The 20,293-nt window shown below is 35.4% G+C and overlaps 1 protein-coding gene across 21 annotated transcripts in view; it reads right to left on the bottom strand.

Annotated features, from left to right (window-relative positions):
• The window catches only part of MCTP1 (multiple C2 and transmembrane domain containing 1), a 495,386-nt gene that overhangs the window by 134,440 nt on the left and 340,653 nt on the right, over positions 1-20,293 (bottom strand). For 18 of the 21 annotated variants that reach the window (XR_011505939.1, XR_011505938.1, XM_070517766.1 and 15 more), the window contains 5 exons: positions 16,354-16,456; positions 14,531-14,633; positions 14,098-14,199; positions 13,644-13,718; positions 11,527-11,646 (listed from right to left, as the gene is read on the bottom strand). Coding sequence is in view for 18 of the 21 variants with exons in the window: in XM_070517766.1 (XP_070373867.1) it covers positions 11,527-11,646; positions 13,644-13,718; positions 14,098-14,199; positions 14,531-14,633; positions 16,354-16,456 (503 nt within the window). In the remaining 3 variants the exon portion in view is untranslated. Of the gene's footprint in view, positions 1-11,520; positions 11,647-13,643; positions 13,719-14,097; positions 14,200-14,530; positions 14,634-16,353; positions 16,457-20,293 lie in introns of those variants that run through there. The other 3 variants (XR_011505940.1, XM_044780023.2, XM_044780035.2) reach the window with 2 other exon arrangements.

The following is a 20,293-nucleotide window of genomic DNA, read 5'->3' as shown; positions in this document are numbered from 1 at the left end:
AAGGCAGATGATAAAAGTCTGAAAGAAGATAAAAGCACATGCATGAGAGAAAGAGAGAGTGAGAACAAGAGGGAGAGGCTAATGCTTTGGTCTCTACCCAAAGTCTTTAAGTCTTTTTATGTGATACTCTGGGGCTGCCTGCTGTAACCAGTTAACATTTCTGGCCTTCTGAGAAAATATAACTGGTCCCTTAAAAGTAGGGAGAGGAGGAGAAATAATGGAGTGCCCCATTTCTGACAGTCAAGAGGGAGAGGAGAGAAATGTTCCCACACTGATCTCATTAAGATGACGAGAATAATGAGTGTGAATCTTATGTATGAATCTCGTAGTAGATAGAGGAGGGTAAATGGGTCCCACATTCACCCTTTTATGATGCCTGATATACTACATTTATTCTTGGCTTCATCTGATACTTCTGTTGGGGGTTTCTGTTACAATATTACAGCGTTAGCTTCCAGTTTTGCCACTGAAGTCATCTGAGTCAGTCATTCAACACAGCTTTATTGAGTGTGCATGAAAACGGGGAAGATCTGTTAATGGCAACTGAAATGCATCTCAAGCAGAACAGCCTGAATTTATATCCTGTCACTGGTTCTAGTAATGGATTAAAAATACTGACAAGTGGCATTTTTCAGTTTACAATCTATTTTATTTCCTAGTTCCTTAAACTTAGGTTAAGCATTCTAGTCAGTTAGAGATAGAACCCAGGTATTATTAAATATCTCCAGTATATTTTTGGAGGAAGAGTCAGGCATTTTTAGCAAACATTGATAGGACATTCTTCTTTGTGATTTATCTCTCTTTTTTAGGTCCAACATAGAAGATTTTCAAATAACAATTTTAAGTTAAATCACTTTTCAAGATTGATACAAGTTTTGAAAGACTACATAGCTCTCAGAAACAAAAACCTGTGTTGTTGTGGTCGTGTACATTATTCAAGCCTAAAGGAGCCACAGGTCCTTCTACTTAAGGACTTCAAAGCATTTCATATAGATGATTTAATTTAGCTTTCTCCACTCCAGTAACTCCAATAGCAATAAATAGGTGCACCAAGTTTATAGCAAACTATACCTCACATAATTTATAAGGTGAAGTGGGCAACACCCTACAAATTCTAACAATATCTCAAAATATGCCCAAATTATTATTATTTCAGTACTTCTATCACTTTGTAAAGAGATATACTATTCTGTTGCTTAATTATATGCTAGAAAAATGTTAATCTATATAATTTTAAAGGAAATTTAGGATGAGAGCAATACAATGAAGCTGGATCACCCAATTTTTCTAAATAATTCAGTACACATACACTTTTTTCTTGGCATTTATTTAGTCTAATGGAAATTTAGACCATGGACAGGTTCATCTTAGCTACCATTAAATCAATATGGATCAATATAGATGGTTTAAACTGTTTAAGCAACTCAGTGAAAATACATGTTTGAAAGCTGGGAAATATATTCTTAATGAGTCTACATTTACTTTGGGGAGTAATTTATACTACTCAGAGGCCAAATGACATTTCTTTACTCGTCTAAAATGCACCTCACTTAAACACACGGTGAACTCTTCAAGGGTTCTTTACTCCTCTACACGTGTCTCTGCACAGTGCTTTTGGGAACTATGTAGTGTGATGTGATCTCAACTGACAGAAAAGTTCATGAAAACATCAGATACGTACTTATTAGTTAAATTGCAGGGATAATACTAAGCAAAGTGAGCACAGATTTACTATTTTAAGTTGGCAATCCCAGTCCTCCCAGATCAACACATTCCTTAACAGGAAATACCAAGGATTGGGAGTCCAATTTTACACTCTTAGAACTCGACAGGACAATGTCAGATGCTTGGTTTCCCTTAATTAAGGACAATGTGACAAATTTCAGGACATAGAAATAGATGTCTCTCCCTGTTTTTCTGTCTCTGTCTCTCTCTTTGTCCTTACCTTCTCAATGCTGCTGTCTTTGAAGCATCCATTATGGGCAATTTGGGGAGAAGGAGAGACAGTGTCTCAGTAAGCCCTTTTACCTTTTATCACTTTAATTTCCTCTACTGTAAAATGATCTCTAAGCTGCCTTCCAATTGGAACATTCTATGACTTCATCTGCACCCGTAAAGCCCATACAATCTCTACTTCTGAAAGTGTCTTGCCTTTGCCATTAGGAAGGTGCCCTATCCTGAAGCTGAGGTTGGGATAAATGTGTTCCTGGCATCCTGAGCACCAAGCCATGATTTCATTGAATCTACTTCCTACACATGATTTTCCATTCCACAGCTAGTACTCTATGAAGGGATGGATAGGTTTTGTGAGTGGTTCTATGGCTTTGCCACTCTGCGGAGATGTGTTTCAAGGTCTAAGCAATTGTCTTACAGAACAGACTTTTACATCTTGTTTGGAAGTTGGGAACCTATATGAAAAATACTTAGTTTTAACTATACATCAACCAAGATTTAGGACTTAGAAATAAAACTGTGGTAGGAGGCTCATATTCTGAGACTTTAAAAAATGAAGGAAACAGTACACACCCAGACAAGCTGGTAGAACCTAGGTCCCGCATAAATCTCAGCCTCCTGGTTGGGGGATGCAATAGGCTCTTCCACTGGAAGAAACAAACTCTATTTAAAATAATTTAAACAAAACCAGATAACTTTTTGACATTGCTGCCTACTAGAAAAAGTGAACTCAGCATCTGAACTTCTACATTTATGAATTAATTTTCTGAATAGCAGACATCATTTTATTAATATCGCTTCAAAATATAATACCTCTTTTATACAACCTCAGTGTATTAATTTGTGGATAATTAATGGACTACTTTTAACCTAGGTAATCTATTATTTTAAATTAAATCCAAAAGATTTCTCTAATTGACTAAGGGAAATAATATTTAATTCACCAACATTTTATGACAAAAATGAAAGCTGTATTCTTGTTTTGAACATGTAAGCATTGCCTGCAATCTGCTTGGCAGGGGCTGTTTGGAATGCTAACTATGGAAAATGCAGTAGAAATATTTGTATACAGTTAAGTGGGATATAAAACATATATTTATATATTATTGATAAATTGCAACACTAAGAGATTTTGATTCTTATGGGGAACTGGGGAATTTGCAATTCAGGATAGCCAGTAGAACAGGTATCTTGACTGTTTGAAATGACTTTCCTATTCCACAACCTTTTTTCCTGCCCTTCCAATGAAGATCTGATAGGTAATTGAGCCTAATGAAGTATGCTTTCATATCTGACATAATGATATTCATTTAAGAATATAAAGATTATCTACTAGTCATAAATACAGTGCAATGGATGGACAAAACCCATCAAACCCTCATAATGAGAGAGGTTATATTGCTTAGGCCAGAATTAGCGTTCACCCCACTTCTCCATTTCAATGAAGCACAACAATGCACCTTTGGAACTGGTGTAGAGAAAGAAACTCTAATATAGGTTTTCATGAAGGGAAGATTCAAGTTTTTAATCTCTTCGAAGCCAAGCAAAATCTTTCCTTTAAGTAGACTCCAATATAATCAATAATTTTGTATAGAGATCACAAATTCTCTTTCTCCAGACTGGTTATCTATGGGAATAACTTGCATTGTATGCATACTACAGAAAACCAAAACTAGACTTTACCACCAAGAGCATGAAAAGTAAACATAGTTAAACTCTCATTAAACCTCATTTAGAGCATGCATTCTCGACAGGGGCGATATGGCATCCAAGGGGGCAAAAATTGGTTCTTGAGGGAGAACAAAACAATCTTAGATATTACAATGATTTGTGGCCCTCCAAAGCTCAACACTGCCTGACAAAATCTTATTCCTTAGTATTTACTTTCTCTCATTAAATTAAATGAAATTTTTCTCCTTAGAGGGGTGAATATGAAAACAATGTTGAGAAACACTGATTTAAGATAAAATAAAAGCCAAGTTTTGTCTCTATAATCTTTGATTCCATCTTTAAAATCAGAATTGACTTTCATTTTTATCTAAATATCTGTTTACACTTTATATAATTTCCATCTTCCCTTGCTTCTTAGCTTTTCTCTGATTTTCTCTTTATTACTCCCCTTTGAGCCAGTAGCTGATGACTGGTGTGAACACGAGAAATGGTCACTCTTCCATCTTCACTCTGTTACTGATCTCTACTGTTACCACTTGCTCAGTGTTGGACCTCTGTCACCACAGCAAAGCAGAAGATGCAACATGGAGTCATAACTCACAGACCTACTGTGGCAGCACTGACTACTGTGTCTATGTCCAATTCTGACTATAATGTTAAATGTGGTAAGATGGCAAGAGAAGGGGCAATGAAAAACAGGGACAGCTTCCTTAACGACCTTTCAGATTAGCTACTAACTTGGTCAGTTAACTCTAATACATTCATAATTCTAAGGTATATCTTCATAACTGGTCAGAATAGAAAAATGGGACAACAGAAAGCATTCTACCCCTATTTCTTAATATTTACCTGATACAAAGGGGCCTGAAAACATGTGGAGAGTGAACTTACTGACCAAAGTAGATTAATGACTGCATTTCTGTTGTAATTTACAATCTTTCAGAAGAGTTATTACTCTTACTTTACTAAATTTTACTAAAATAAATTATATAATTTCCTCATTCATTTAAACTTTTTCCTTTGCAAAACACCTTACATAATAATACTTTGCAACAGAATATGGCTTGCTATTTATACTGAAGCTGTCCCTAACACGTCCCTAATAATTTATGTTGAAGCTGGAAGGTAGAAAATTCATCAGAGGACAGGAACATTGGTTTAGGAATCTGAAGACAGACAGTGGGACATCTCTGATTTCATTATTTTATAATTTTTTGATCCTTAGTCAATTCAGTTGTAAAATCTGGACCAGGCGACATAGTTTTTAAGGGTCTTATAAAGATTTTGAGGCTGAAACTGTACACAAGGAGGCTGCCTGAGGTGAAATGGGACAGCAGCCATACAGCCAGGAGACCATACTGAGGCATTGGTGTCCCCGACTATCCCAACTTTCATTGCACATACCATTAAGGTTCATGAGAAGGCTAATTCCTAGATTCAATATGGTAACATAGTTACGTTGGTGATATTTGTGATTTATGTTTTTTTATAATATAGCGCAATAGCACTACACCTGAGAAAAAGTGAAATAATTTTATTTTCCCCAAATCACCTGCAGAAGAAAACGTCCCCAGACTACAGCATCCTATTCCTTCCCACTTTGGAGGACAAAGGAGAGCGAGTAGAGATAATAGAAAATGTGTACGATGTGCTATAAGAATTAAATTCTTCTTATTGTAAATATAAAATAAAATTTAAGAGGAATAAGCTTTTCAGGGAGAAGTAAACTCTGGCTTATGTGATTACCTACCTTCAAAGAGCAGGAGGCCCTTTTGCTCGCACCTATTGCAATAAACAAAAAAAGGGCATGGGCACCTTTTAAAGAAAACTAAGCGCTGATTTGAGGAAGCGTTGCTTTTGTATATATAACAGCTACAAAAACAAAACAAAAATGACTATACACTTAAATAAGCCTACTAGCTAAACTAGAGCATCACTCCTCAGGAAGGGTTAGAGAAATCTAGTCAAAATGCTTTGTTCCATTGATATCTGATTTGCTGCATTTCCTAAGATTCAAGGTTGATTTTAGCTAGTTATGATCAATTCTAAAACGCAATTCACTTCTAAATTGTGGTCTTCAGGGGTCTTTTGTGCAAATTCAAGGATTTAGACACAATGCTTTGTGAAAGGCACCACTTAAGAAAACCTAATTTTTCATAGGCCAGTGTTTGAAAAGATATTTTCTTCCTTGGAATTTAGATAAAATTTGAAGGAAAAATGTATATTTTGAGTATCAACTTGAAGTGCCAGCATGTCCATATGAATTGGGCGCACAACCTATTTACTGAAAAGAAAATCGTAGTACTAGAATCTTCTAAGTGTCCATATTCTTTGATTTTATAAAAGGAATTTTAGGCAACTTTGGAGGCATACAATCTGTAAATTGATGAAATTTTATACATACTTTCTTCTTTCCTCACATAGATATTTGTGAAAGAAATGTTTAATGTATTTAAAATTTGTATAAATTAAATTGGAAGTATTGTTTAGTAAACTTAGTGTTTACATCGCAGGAAAGCATAAATGAAGAAGAATGGGCAAAAGGGCTTGGAAGTTTAGATTTACACAATTTTTGAAAAATTCAAGAATACAAGGATAGGACCATTAGTTACAGATCATTTTGCTTTAGTACTTGTTTCTTTGATTTTCAGGAGACTTCTGTTTTTCTCTTGTGGGGAAAGTAAGAAAAATTACATCTGGAACATTTCCAATTTTTCTGCTAGCACTAAAAAAATAACTGTAGCAAGAACAACAAAAAAAGCTTCTATAAAAACCATTTGAAAATTGCCATAGACTTGAAGCATAATTTTCTTGGTGTGATATTACTGATGTCTCTTAAACTTTTAAAATAGAAATTTCTGTTGGAAATTTAAAGTTCCCTTCCATATGTCCACAACAATCACCCTGTATTGTTCAGTAATATGAATGCTAAGATGTGAACTACAGGTGACGTAGACATGCCTTTGTTTTCACACTGATATTTCTTCTTAAGCAATACTCCCTTTTTAGTCCTTGAACATGAAGGCCACTTAAAACGTCCTTATTGTTTGTAATAACTTTTTGAAAAATCCACATGTTGTTTAATAGCAGCAGGCTTTCCACACAGGAAGTCCTTGATAAGGTGTCCTATTGTCTTCAGATCGTTGTTTTGTATCCCACTGCCTCTGCAAGTTCAGTTCCTCCTCCTTTGCTTGTGCTGCCTCCATTTTTTTTTTTTTTTTTTATCATTTGGCTACACAGAGCTGCCTCATGTCATTCTCTGCATACATCATCTCTGTTTTTTCTCTTTTCCTGCATAATGGCCCAGCTTTTCTGAGACTAGCTGCTGTCCCGAGTGGGATCCTTTACTAAAATGGGGATTGAATGAAGGTGGAGCACAAATTATCTGGAGGCGAAGGAAAACCAGGCATTGGAAAGGGACCCCGAAAGGAACGAGTAATGAACCAGAGTGGCCTCAATGAATTGCTGTAGAGGGAATTCTCAGTTTTGACACAAAAGGAATGCGTGGCTACCAAGGAAAATCAAGGGGGGAGACTCTCACTAGGCAGCCTGCCTCGTAGGCTGGTCGGTACAGAGGGCTGAAGCCAGTAGCCCTCCCAGTTACGAACAGAAACAAACGTATTTTATGAGTAACAGTTAAGCATTCGAAGATGTCGTTTTGGAACACAAGGTACATTGAGGAGTTGACATCCCTTCATAATTCATGTTCATTGCTCCTCTAAGTAAAATATGTGTCTCCCTGTAGTTATTCTGTTAGGAATTATACTTTAAAGGCAAGAGGACATTTTTGATAATGCACATCTTAAACTTTTCATTAAACTACCAAATTTAAATTCTACCTTTTTGTGCACTCTGACATTTTTGTCTGGCATTTTCATTAATTTTGCGACATACATAAATGTAGCTGAAATGTTAACTGATCAATACTTTGTCTCTCTCATGTAGCACTAGCGCTCCGTTCCCCAAGGACCACACAGCAGAACAGAAATTAAATGTGTAAAATATCAAATGTTAATGTTAAACACAGCGGCACTTACTGTACAACGACAGAAAAGGCTAAAACAATTCCAAATGGACAGATGGTACCACAAATTATCTACAATCACATTTAAAGATTAAAGTTTGTCCTGTAAAATAATTCTTTGACGCACACTGAAGTGTGTCCTTTTACCGATAGCTCAGTTGTCCAATTATTTTTGTGCTCATTACAGTGAGAAATGACAGTACTGAAAAGAAAGAGAAAATGTGCACTCCTTTTTTGTCTATGTTGCGCCCACTGACATCCACAAGAACACAAACGTCTGGTCAAGAGCCTGATGAAAATTAGGCCCAATTTATGAGACATTTCCACATCTACAATAGATGATTCCAAAAGACAAGCGGTGCCTTCTGCACCACATCCGTCTGTGTTCGCTCTTAGGCATACAATATTCATAGTAAAATCTAAAAATCTAATTCATGGCATACAAAAACAAGGATATTCCCAGGAACGTGTTTGCTTATATTTTATCCATCACCTTCCAGGCCAAGTTCAGCTTCTCATTTCATCAGCCGCCTTTGAATCTTCCCCACGGCACATAGATAGAGTGCCAAAGAGGCCAGAGCAGCGTTTCTTATGCTCTCCACTTTAACTGACATTGGGACAAAAAATTACTGTTTTTCCATTTTGACTTAATTATTCTACACTTATTTTTGGATAGTAAATTAGAAAAGAAAAATAAGACGGAATAGAAAAAAGGCACTTAAACATCATAAAGGTTACTGATTGGGGCCTAAAACCATCCGCATAATGGTACAAATACATGTGCTCCATGAAGCAGCTGCATTTATGAAAAAGTGGGCCAAGTGGAACCAATATTATAATAATAGACCCATGGTCCATCAACAGGGAATGATGGGAACAATATGTTTGTAACAATGGGGTGCTGCTCATAGTCTTCTAATGGAAAGCAGTTCTTTTCAATAAACTGGCCTAAAAAGGCTCTGGTTATGCAATGAGATCTTTGAAACATTTCGTTTTTAAATACTCATATCCTTTAATATCTACAAGGTGAATAAAAATCCTACAGAAGTTTTTTTTTTTTCTGAATTGTTATGATATTAAGATTATAGACATATATTTTAAAAGCTCTTTTAGAAAGGAAATAATATCTGCTGTGTGGCTTTGGCCAAGTCACTTGACTTTTCTGTGTCTCAGTTTCTTCCTCTATATATTGGGAAAATAATATATATTGGGACAATAATGAGGTTGTTTGGAATATTAAATTCATTAGTGCATGAAAATGCCCCAAAAACAGTTCCCTGGCACACAAATGCTTAATAAATATTCGTCGTCATTATTATACACAGATCTTTTTGTACTAGAATTTAATCTGAGGTTAAAATAGATGATTGATAGAAGATTATGAAATAGTTTAGAATTTAAATGGAAGGTCTAGGGAAAATTGCTACAACCACATTAAGCTATGCCCATCATCATTTAATAACTAGCTTTATTAGAGCAAACCCTTATTTATCTGGCATCATTGAATAAAGGGTTTCACCACATAAGAAATATTTTCAGATTGATTGACCGGTTCATTGGTTGGTCGAGTGATTTAGACAGCCATTTATATTGGGAGGCTACCAAGTGCTACATACTATGTAGGTGATGCTGGGGTACCAGGGCAAAAAAGGCAGTGTTCCTGGGGCTGGCCCCATGGCCGAGTGGTTAAGTTCGCGCGCTCCGCTCCAGGCGGCCCAGTGTTTCGTTGGTTCGAATCCTGGGCGCGGACATGGCACTGCTCATCGAACCACGCTGAGGCGGCGTCCCACATGCCACAACTAGAAGGACCCACAATGAAGAATATATAACTGTGTACCGGGGGGGCTTTGGGGAGAAAAAGGAAAAAAATAAAATCTTTGAAAAAAAAAAAAAGGCAGCGTTCCTACTCTCATGGAACTTCCCAGTTCAGGTCCAGATAAGTGAAATATGGTTTTGTTATGTGTTGTGTTCATCACATTCAATAGAATGTAATTCAGTGCCTTCTTTTGTCAATGAAACAGTTAATGTTATTGTTTCTTGTCAAAAGTACTCTGAATGTGTGTTCACATTTGGTTTGTGGCCTCTTCGTTCACCATCAGTGTCAGCAGTCCCTTTTCCTACCCTTATTGTGCCCTCTCCCACTTTTCTGCAAGCGTCTTGCATTCAGCTTGTGTTTCATTGAACTGAGTCTGTTAGAAACTGACCACCAGCTAAGAGAAATATTATTACATTTCTTCCCCAATGAACTGTGAATCCCTTACAGTGAAATTACTCAAGTGTTATCATGAACATGTACCTAAATTTATCAGAATTTCAGTGTCTGATTTTTTTTTTAATCAGAAGGAAATTGTGAAAAAAATCAGCCATCTTGAATTCATTTATATGAGTGACTTCTAGAAGCCAGATGAAGTTAATGGAGACTTACACAACACATAGTAATGTTAAAGCCTTCAAAATGAATGTTCTTGAACAAACGATATAATTATATAGATTTCCCTGTTTTCAAATTTCACAAATGGCTGTGGGGAATGACTTTGGAAGGAGTGAATCAAAGATGGCAGCACAATTCTTTCGGCAGAATATTATTGCCTGTTACAAGGACTCATGGAACCTGGAAGTAATGGCATAAAATATGCATAGAAACTCAGTATCATTTTTTCCTCATTAACATCAAAGTGCCTCTATGATAATGAAAAATCATAGTAAAATTTGTTTAACAGTACCCTGATGTATTTATTATGTGAAAGAGCTAAATAAAAGAATATTGAAAGAGGCAGATTTTCTTTTCTAAAACTTGACGATGACAGTCGCTTTCTTTAAGGAGACAACAACATGTCTATGGGAAGCAGGCCGCCTAACTTTCTGGTAACTTACAACACAAAGGGACATACACACTCTTTGTTCCATGTGCTCAGACATTAATGAAAGTCCCATACAAGGCCTGAGAGGAGGACAGACCTCAAAGTACTAAACAGATGTGCATCCCCTCATTTGAATGGTAATACTAAATGTTGATTTGTTACTATAATTAAGGCTCTTCTTGTAAGCCCCCATAATAAAGTCATACTCTGCTAAACTGGTAACTATAAGGAAGCATAACGTAGTCATACTCTAAAAATAGGACAATAAAATAAAGGATTTCAAAAGAAGGACTCTACTTAAACTTGAAACTGAAATCCCGAATAAGCAAAAATAATGTGGGAGCAGAAAATCCCTTAAAGTTAAAGCTCAGAGGAAAGTATTCTTTTGGATTTTCTAGTTTTGCAAGTTGGTCTCATCAGCAGTTTTTAAACAAGCAAAGTAAAAGGCTACTAGATGAACATTCTTGGAGGACTATTTGGATCTATCAAATTCTCACTTGTGCCTTTCTAAAAACTGGAAATTTCAGAAATAATAAAACAATTCTTAAATAGGTCACATCTACTTCCAATTGGTTCAATATTAAAGTAGTACCAACTAGCATTCTCCTGCTAATGGTTTTCACAGTTTGAAAAAATATCTATAGAACCAATACAGCTAAAATGAGGATGGTCCAGATTATTAATTTTTTTTGACACTGAGGACTTTTCTTGGCTCTGCTATTGGGATCTGGAATTATGCAATATGTAAAATTTACTTTTTAACTGTCACAGAGAAAATTATACATTGGCGGAGATGTCTTGCGTTCCGGAAATCTGAGGAGGGGGGAATGTATTCTTGGACTCAGACCTTGAACAATCCATCAGCTTCCTGCCCACAGCAAATCTGTCCAGTCAAGTCTTAAAATAGGAGTTTTAAAATGGCCACATCAACATAACTGTTACTATAGCCACAGAAACATGCAGCTATGATTACTGAATTTAATGAATAACAATGTAAATAATACAGTATGATCATACCACAAAAGCAGCCAGGCTTCTTGGGGGTGAATCCCAATCCAAGCAACTATTAACGTAGTATGCAGCGTTTACGAGCACCATGACACAACGCTTCATTCTGATAAAGTTTCTTAGTAACAGCTGTAAGGAAGACGAAAATATTATTAGAATTTGCAAGACTAAAAATCCATCAGATTTGCTACAAAATTCTTCAAGCTTAGCGTGATTTAAAAAGGATTCAGAAAGTTAATAAAGTTGTAAGAATAAACCAAGCAATTTGGCTCACAAGTTAGAAAAAAAATGTATTGCTGGAGAAAGTGGAAAGAACAGAATCAGAAGAGCAGTTTCTTAGCTAAATATATTTTCTTAAATAATATTATCATGTAGATTGGGCTACCTTCGTTCAAAAGAAAAAAATCTCGAACAGATTAAAAATATTTTTTGCTACTTACATGCTACGAACATTAAATATATTTTTTAACTCTTAAATCTTATCGTGGTTTTAAGATTCTTTACATGCTTTAATTTCAAGATATTTCAAAGTGAAGCGGACAACTTGGAATGTTTTTATTTAGGATCTTAGAGAAAAACCGGTCAAGTATTGCTTTATTATAGAAAACAAATTTTTTTCACCATTTTAGTAGGAGTCTCTCTTTCTTACCATCATTATCAGACTTCCTCTCCTTCTGTCTCCCTCTCTCTCTCTCTTTCCCACCATAAATTTAACCTATATCTTCTCATTACATTTTCAAAATTTTGGAGTTAGGAAATAATTTATGGTAACCAAGTGCTTTACAAAATCTTTTACTCCAAAAAGTATGTGAGAATTAATATAATTTAAATTTAAAATTTAAAACTAAGGCATGACAATGACTATAAAAAGAATAGCCTATAAACTAGATGATAGTTCAAAAAATTACTTGCAGCTATGTTAATAATTAGAACAACATGTCTGCAGGTTAATATTTTGCTACTTCCAAATAGACTTCAACGCTGATCTGGTATTTTAAAGAAGTAGTTATATAAAGTTTACTGAGGTCCTATGGAAAAAATACACATCTATGTATAAATATAGATGCATGTACATGCATATCAGTTTTCACAATTTGTGAAAAATGATATTCCTTTCAGGCAAGGTTAAGAGTCTCCCTATTTTCCTTGTTGGCCCCGATCACTTTTCTTTAGGAGCCACTTTTATCTATAATTGTGGAAAAATGTAACCTGTATTTCTATTTAGATAGATATTGCATTTGTAATTCATGCACTGTCTTTAAACAACCAAAGATTCCACTATTTATGGTGAATTGACTGGATTAAAAACAAAGATATCTCTAGTCTTCTAACAGTACAGAAAATTATTAAATACTTTAACACACAAATGAGTTCTGTAAACTTTATAGCCATAACAAATACATTTTATTTTAGTTGTGTTAATCGGAAGCAAATTTTTTAAAGGGGTAATTCAGTACTCTTTCTTAACTTGATATCAAACCTAATTTAAAACTACAAGTCTAATTACAAGATAGCAAGCCTAATTTAAAATTCCTTCATGATAGGAAAATCAGATTTGCTGATTTTCTATTTTCTTAGCTAAAAATGCCAATAAAAGTTCCCTTCTAAAAGATCACAGTCAAAATCTAATTAACAGGAAGGTTTCTCTTAAAAGATGCAGCCCCCTCTCTTGTGCATTAGAGGGAAGAGTTTATGCTGGGCTCGCTTTCCACACACCTGCATCATACCTGTGGGTGGTCTGGACATACATTTGAACCTCAGCTTTTGGTGTTCTCATTTACACATTCCATGGCAATCAAATTGTATTTTATGTTCAAAATGATCATTCTTTTGCTAACGCATGATTACATATCCATTCTATGCAGCGCCTCAATATCCCCTTTCCTTTCTGACCACCCCCATCCAACTTATTAGTTTGGTATTGTCCTTGTTTGATCTTTTAAGGAAAGGAAGAGAAGAGAGGTGGAAAAAAAGAAGAAAAGAAAGAGCCATTTCACATAAGTAGATGATCCCAAATTCCATAGTTTCCCCCCCTCCATGCCTCCAAAGTTTATTTGAATTTACTTAGATGTTTTACAGATATAATCAGGTCTTCCCAGAGGGATTAATCTTTCCTTGCTTTTTACCTGTTTAGAGAGTCTGTTTTCCTCTTCAATGTACTTCTGTTCTTTGGGTATTAATGTTCGTAAGCTGGCTTTCACCTATACATCAACATATGTGTCTGTTATGGATTAATATATTACAAATGTTTACAAGTTTTTCACGCAGTTCAATTTGCAATCATTTCTAAAGTTTCAAAGTCCTGGCTGCTGTGCTCATAAAATATAAATGTATACAGTTGCACATGCATGCGTTTCCATTCCTTACGGCGGCAGGCAGCGGCCGCAGCACAGCCGCACGGCAGCCGCCAACTATAACAGAAAGTGTGGGTGTGCCAGGCAGTGGCAGAAGCGTATTCTCCAAGATACATCAAGGTTTAGAGAAAATGAGGAATGACAGAAATTCTCTACAAATCAGGAACAAAAGCTTTCATGAAACTGAACTCTTTAGCAGTACAAAAAAGCCAAAGTTAAGACTTACAGCATTAAAAATCACATCTATTTCAAGATAGATGACCCCCTTTGTTGGCCCTGTCAGCTGCTTGTTTTTCAAGACGTAGGCTTTCTGTTCACCATTTTGAATCTGCGGGAAAAGGACATGACAGCCGTCTGTCTCGCGGTCTCCACTGAATACACTCCCTCAGTGACCTTTGACCCCCAGCTGCTGAAACTGACAGAGAACCCAAAACAACTGTGGCAATTCTGACAAGTACCTGTTCATTACCAGGATCAAGTCTGTCAGGAAAAATTAACTATCATGGGATTCAACATGGCCGTGAATTGAGTATGTTAAAATTTTTAGTGTTCTTATTACAGACCTCGGTTGAGAAATGACAGATATAGAGCTGAGGGTTTTTTTTTTTTTCCTTGAGCAAAAGCAACACAGAGCAGTGCGTCAGGTGAATAAAACTTACAGACAGCAATGGTATAGCAACTTTGCCCAGAAAGTCAGCACTTCGATCACGATCTTCATCATAAACTGTCACTTCAAGAACTGAATGGATATCTTTAATGTTGCTGCATAATAAATATACGTAAGAAAAAGAAGACTTCATCAGTGGGGAATCAGAACAAAAACGCTTTTGAAAATTTAGATAGTTCCAGCTGATTTGGTGTGTGTCTTTATGTATCCTGTTTGCATACACAAGGTAGCTTGGTATCTGACAGAATTTCCCACAATGCACCTTAGTAGACTACTGTGATGATTCTATTATCTGGAACTTTGAACATCATTGTAATTTCAAGTTGTAATTTTTTAATGAAATATAATTTTCCATCTGGATGGGCACAGAGTAAGTTATTGTAAAAAAACCAAACATCAATAAGCGGCACAGATGTTTTTTAGACTTTTCCTTTTTCTCATTATCGCAATAATTCCTATCTTCCTATTACCCCCACTTAAAGACCACCAGGTTTGATAGTAGCATGACAGCATATTTTATACAACTTTTCTTTTTTATTATCATAGGACATCTCCTTTTTTGTTCATAGCTCTCACCAAAACATTGTTATTTCTGTTAGGTTTATAGTAAAAATTATCCAATACAGAAAACAGAATGGAGAAAATGTAACATTGATAGCTATTGTACCTCCCAAGGATTTAGAAATTAAGTCATGTTCTATTTTGTTCCAAAGACAATATATGTTAATAAACAACTGTGCAAATTCTTCATATTTTTGTTTCTGGAAAAATAAGCCCCAGTTGTTGACAGCATTTATTCTTTGATCAAACTGTTTACCAAGAAAACATGAATTAAGAGAAAACAAAAAACGAATGTATTCATTATTGAAAGATTGCAGCCACATGTGAGAAGAGGCTTTATCAGGGCACAATCAATTAATGGCTTTGATAATAATCAAACCTATTCATTCAATTATGCATTCCAGAGAAAAACACCCTCCACAACCTTCTTAGGAGTGTGGGTCCCCTGACCAGGCTTTCATCTCTTATAAAAATAGGGAATTCCTTAAAGATAAATTGGTCAGATAATTAAATCTGATTAGTTACTGGCTCTTGAGCAGAGACATTATAAGAAATTAATGGGGAATTTAGCAGTTTTAAATATACAAAAAAATAAATCTATGTTAGAAAACTTTTAAGAAGTCCTTAAGTTTGGGGAGTTTTCCTTTGTTCAGAGTTCATTTCTAAAGCCCAGTTTAAAAAAAAACAAACGTAGGAGATACTATAGTATAGAGTCGGCAGCTTTTACAGTGCATGGTCGAAAAGATTTACAAACTTTTTAAAACAAAAGAGAAATTAACTCAAAAGATGTTTTGGTAACTACGACAATACTTAATATCCTTACTGTGCTAAAATGCAACAAACCAAAACTAAGGCATCTGCCGAATGCGAGACCGGATTGTTTGCTGATTTGAGCAATGGAACAAATAAAGCTTTGTCCTCCTTGGTGTCAATGCTATTGGGGAGAATTTCAATAGAAAGTATAAAAGGAAGAAGCAGTATGGCAATTCAGTTAATGGGAGCGAAATCCTTAGTCAAATCATATAAAATGCACAGTTTAAAAAAAATATCTGTGCAAACAGAAAAACGGCATATCCCTTCCCCAGGTTTCACTATCAGGAAGGTAATGCAATTATGAAATTCATCATTGCTAGCAAAGGCAGGCCCGATACATGGAGCTGTTAATCGGTGAAGAATAAACACACACACAAAATCTCCAAAATAAATAGCATTTGGTACCGTTTTTAAAATGAGCTCAAGGTAATGGTGACTTACAATGTGAAGACTTTGTTCCACTGGGGATTGAGATTTTTGTAGACGGTGTGTGTTAACAGCCTGTCATTGTTCAATTCAACTACACAAAATGGGTCACTTTTACCTACAAGAGATTTGGGGGGAACGTTTTTAGTATACATAGCACCCACAGTTCACAGTGTCATGATCATGGCTGTATTTCTTATCTAAAAAGTTTTATAGAAAACAAAAAGTAAAGTACAATTTTAAAAATTAAAAAATAAAACATCAAAATAGAATTAGATGTATTTGGATGATGTTAACAATTTTGACTCATAGCAATTTACAATCTGGAGAAAGTAAAACAGAGTAAATTACATAGCTGTTATTTCAATTTGCAATTATTTTTTTTACAAAAAATAATAATACAACAGCCAATTATGAGGGAAAATGAAATGCATGTGCATCCCTACCTCAGTTTGTAATTCTGTAACGACTGTTTGAAAGGTTCAGCCCCTTTACTTTTATGCATGTATTTTCTAACTCATCTGACTCACTAGTAACTTGTGATAGAAATTTCTAAGCAAGGTTATTTTGGGGAAACTGCTATATTGCAGAATTACATTTTAATCTGACTTTAGATTCTCTTCTGAAATATCTGTGGCATCACAAGCTATGGCAAATTAGGCCCTCTGAGGCAGAAAAATTCTACCATTTGAAACTTAACTTCAACAACCAATCTGCATGTTAAAGAGCAGTATTTTGTTCTGTCCACTGAGAGTAAAGGATTTGGAATTTATCATGTGTTCACAGCCATTCTGCTCTGCCATGGTCAAATCTCGTCCATTCGGCAATTATATTTTGTGATGTCCTCAATGTTTTTGTAATGTCATGTGTATTATAAGAACCCATAAAGTCAGAGGCTCTATGGGGCCAGCATTAATGATATTAGTGCAGCATGTAATTTTTAGGATATCTTATACAAATGACAATGAAATCAATATTTAGACAAAGCTGTCCAGAGGTCATATCTTTTAAACTACAATATTGATTTAGACTACATAAGAGGTTAATGTGCATATTATCAACTTTAATGATAAAGAATAATTGTTTTAAATGCATTGTGAATTGTAGTCACAGTAGTTTACACTTCTGTGAAAGCTTAAATATCACTGAAGATTTTCAATTAAATTTTAATAGGAAGGAATTCATTAGCTATCAGTGACCGAGAAGCTATGTATTCCCACACAGCAGTGTATTTACTTTCCATATTGTAATTCTTAAAATGAGCTGTACAAACTTTGACTCACCTTTAATTTACTTTATTAATTTTATATTAAAAAAGAGATTTAATATGTGTGTGTTAGTTCAGTGGCCTCATATACCCCAGGATAATTGCATAATTTAACATTATACTAGTCTTTTCAGTTTTTGGTCTTGGGAATAATTTTCAATAAAGAATAGAAAACTGAAAGTCCTGGAGGTCTGGTGAAAATTTTACCTCTGGCTTAGGATCTGTATTAATTTTTTTCCTACCTTCTTCATTCCTCTTGCCCTATTTTCTACCACTCTCATTTAAAGCTCACACACACCGTGGGAGATAGTATTCAAAAAAGAATATTTTGTTCATTAAAACACATTGTAATAGGTTTTATTTGTCACATCAACAATTTTATTTTCTCCCATAGAATTCAAGGACAAGCATAAAAAGTAGATTCAAATAGTTTGCAAAACCTTACTTATTCTTAGGGCTCATTTTAAGTATCTTCTTTCCACGTAGATTTGTACTGAGTACTATGGTATGAACAAAAGAACAGAGGACATAAACTACAACCTCAAATAGTTTATAAAAGGGTTGGACAGATCAAATAGACCTACCTATAACAAGCAGAGAGAATATTCAAGCCACATTTATGACAGAATCCATGTCAAAAGAGTAGCTACTTCACTTTCATTTTAGACAGAACTTTAGATGAAATGATTAGCTCTGGAAACATTTACTTAAAAGACAAGTATAACTCTCACAGTCTTCCTTGGATTTCCTCTGAATTTTTCTCATATGCATGTACATTCATGTTAATTCAGTGAAACAAAGACTAGATACAGATAGCTCTTTTGGGCATTTTTGTTCCCTCATTTTCACCTGCTTTACTTCCATTACTATTCTATTTCAATTGACTTGGTTTTACTTGCCCTCAAGTGATCAACCATGTGCAATAGACTCAGTCAAAATTGCGCCACTTCTCTAACAGCGAAACACAAGAACAAACTCCAGAAACCAATATCTATGGGGGAAAAAATTTAAACTTCTACAAGCAGAGGATGAAAATCTTTACTTGATTCTTTCCGCACAGGAATTGTATTCAGTTGTGTAAGAGGTCTCCAATACTTCTAACCAACCCCATGGAAAGTCTCACAAATCATCACCTACTTTGTTACTGTATCTTTATTTGCTGATAAAAGAAGAGCTAGTGTCAGTGATGGGCTCAAAGATCCTAGAGAAGCAAAATCTGTTCTTAACATTTAAGACTTTTCATATCTTGTTAAGAAACTAATACATTTATCAAACCCTATGACCATGAGGCTGTGGCTATCCATAGTTTCTTACCATTTAGTTGATTATTTCTCAAAACCATTCCTAGAGCAAACCAATATCAGCCATCTATCACATTACCTACCCGCTCAGTCACTCTTTTCTATCGGAATAAAGGCTTTATACCTCTAGACACCAAAAACAGTTTGAGCACCCTCTGAAGCCCATTCAGTCATTTTGCTATTCTAAATTCCAGTGGCAAGCCTTCATTGACAAAAATAATCTCCTATCTGCACCTATCTTACAATTCGAAATGGGTAAGCAGTATAATATTTGAGAGACCACCTTAGACACTATGCAGAATGTAATGGTGCTTACATTAAAAAAAAAGAGCCTTTTGCCTAAGATTAGACCAAACTACTATTTAACATGGCTTTAACTTGCATTGATTTTTTCCAATCTGCAGTCTATTATTCTTAATGTGCTTATGGTCATATTAAAGACTGAACTGTGGTCAGTGACATAAACCTATCCACGTAAATTCTGTCAGTTTACACTTCTCTGAAAACTTATTCTCATCCCAGAGCCTATAGGTTAAAATCCACATTGTATGGCACAGAGTATCGTCTTTCAGCCTCATCTCCAGTCTCAAGACCCATTAGGCCTCTTAGTTGAGCTACACCACACCTTTGACTCCTCAAATATTCCATGTATTTCCAGAGCTCTGGGCAAGGCACAGAAGTTCAAAGTAAAAGGGCCAGTGGTCTGGGGAAAAGGGCCTAAAGTTCTGAGGCTGAACAAGCTGGGATCAAATACTCACTCCATGACCCTGGGCCTGTTCTTTTGTACATAAAATAGTGACAGTAATGGCCCCTTGCATCAGTAAAAGTTTGAATATAACTGGCAGACTGTCTGGCACACTAGCAAGGCATTAGTAAATAATAGTTTTAGTAATACCATTTCAAATAAATATTTGAAACGTCATAATATGCTTCAAAGTACAAATGTATCAGGAAACAACTCACATCTTGAGCTAAATCTCCTGGTCCAAAGAACAAACATTTGTAAAATATTTTACAAAAAAAATTTAGAAAATAAAGGGCAATTACAATACTTATTACTATAATAGTTATAAACAGTTACTGAGGTTTTATTATAAGCCCAACATTATGTTTACATTCATTTGCTCAAAAGCTTTTATGACTACTCCATGAGAAAGGTATTTTTACTATCCCCATCTTACAGATAAGGAAACTGAGGCTGGGAGATTATATAACTCACCAGGTCACACAGGTTGTGTGCAGTGGAGCTATTCCAATGAAGGTCTATCTGACCTTCAGAGACCTTGCTCTATCCCTGTCATCCTTGCTCCCTTTAATTTTGTTGTCAGTGCTGTCCAGCCAATTCTGATTCAGTTTTCATGGCCAATTTTTTCGGAAGTAGGTGGCC

The sequence above is a fragment of the Equus asinus genome, chromosome 9, assembly GCF_041296235.1.
Source record: "Equus asinus isolate D_3611 breed Donkey chromosome 9, EquAss-T2T_v2, whole genome shotgun sequence".
NCBI lineage: Eukaryota > Metazoa > Chordata > Mammalia > Perissodactyla > Equidae > Equus > Equus asinus.
This window is presented reverse-complemented; position numbering and strand designations above follow the sequence as displayed.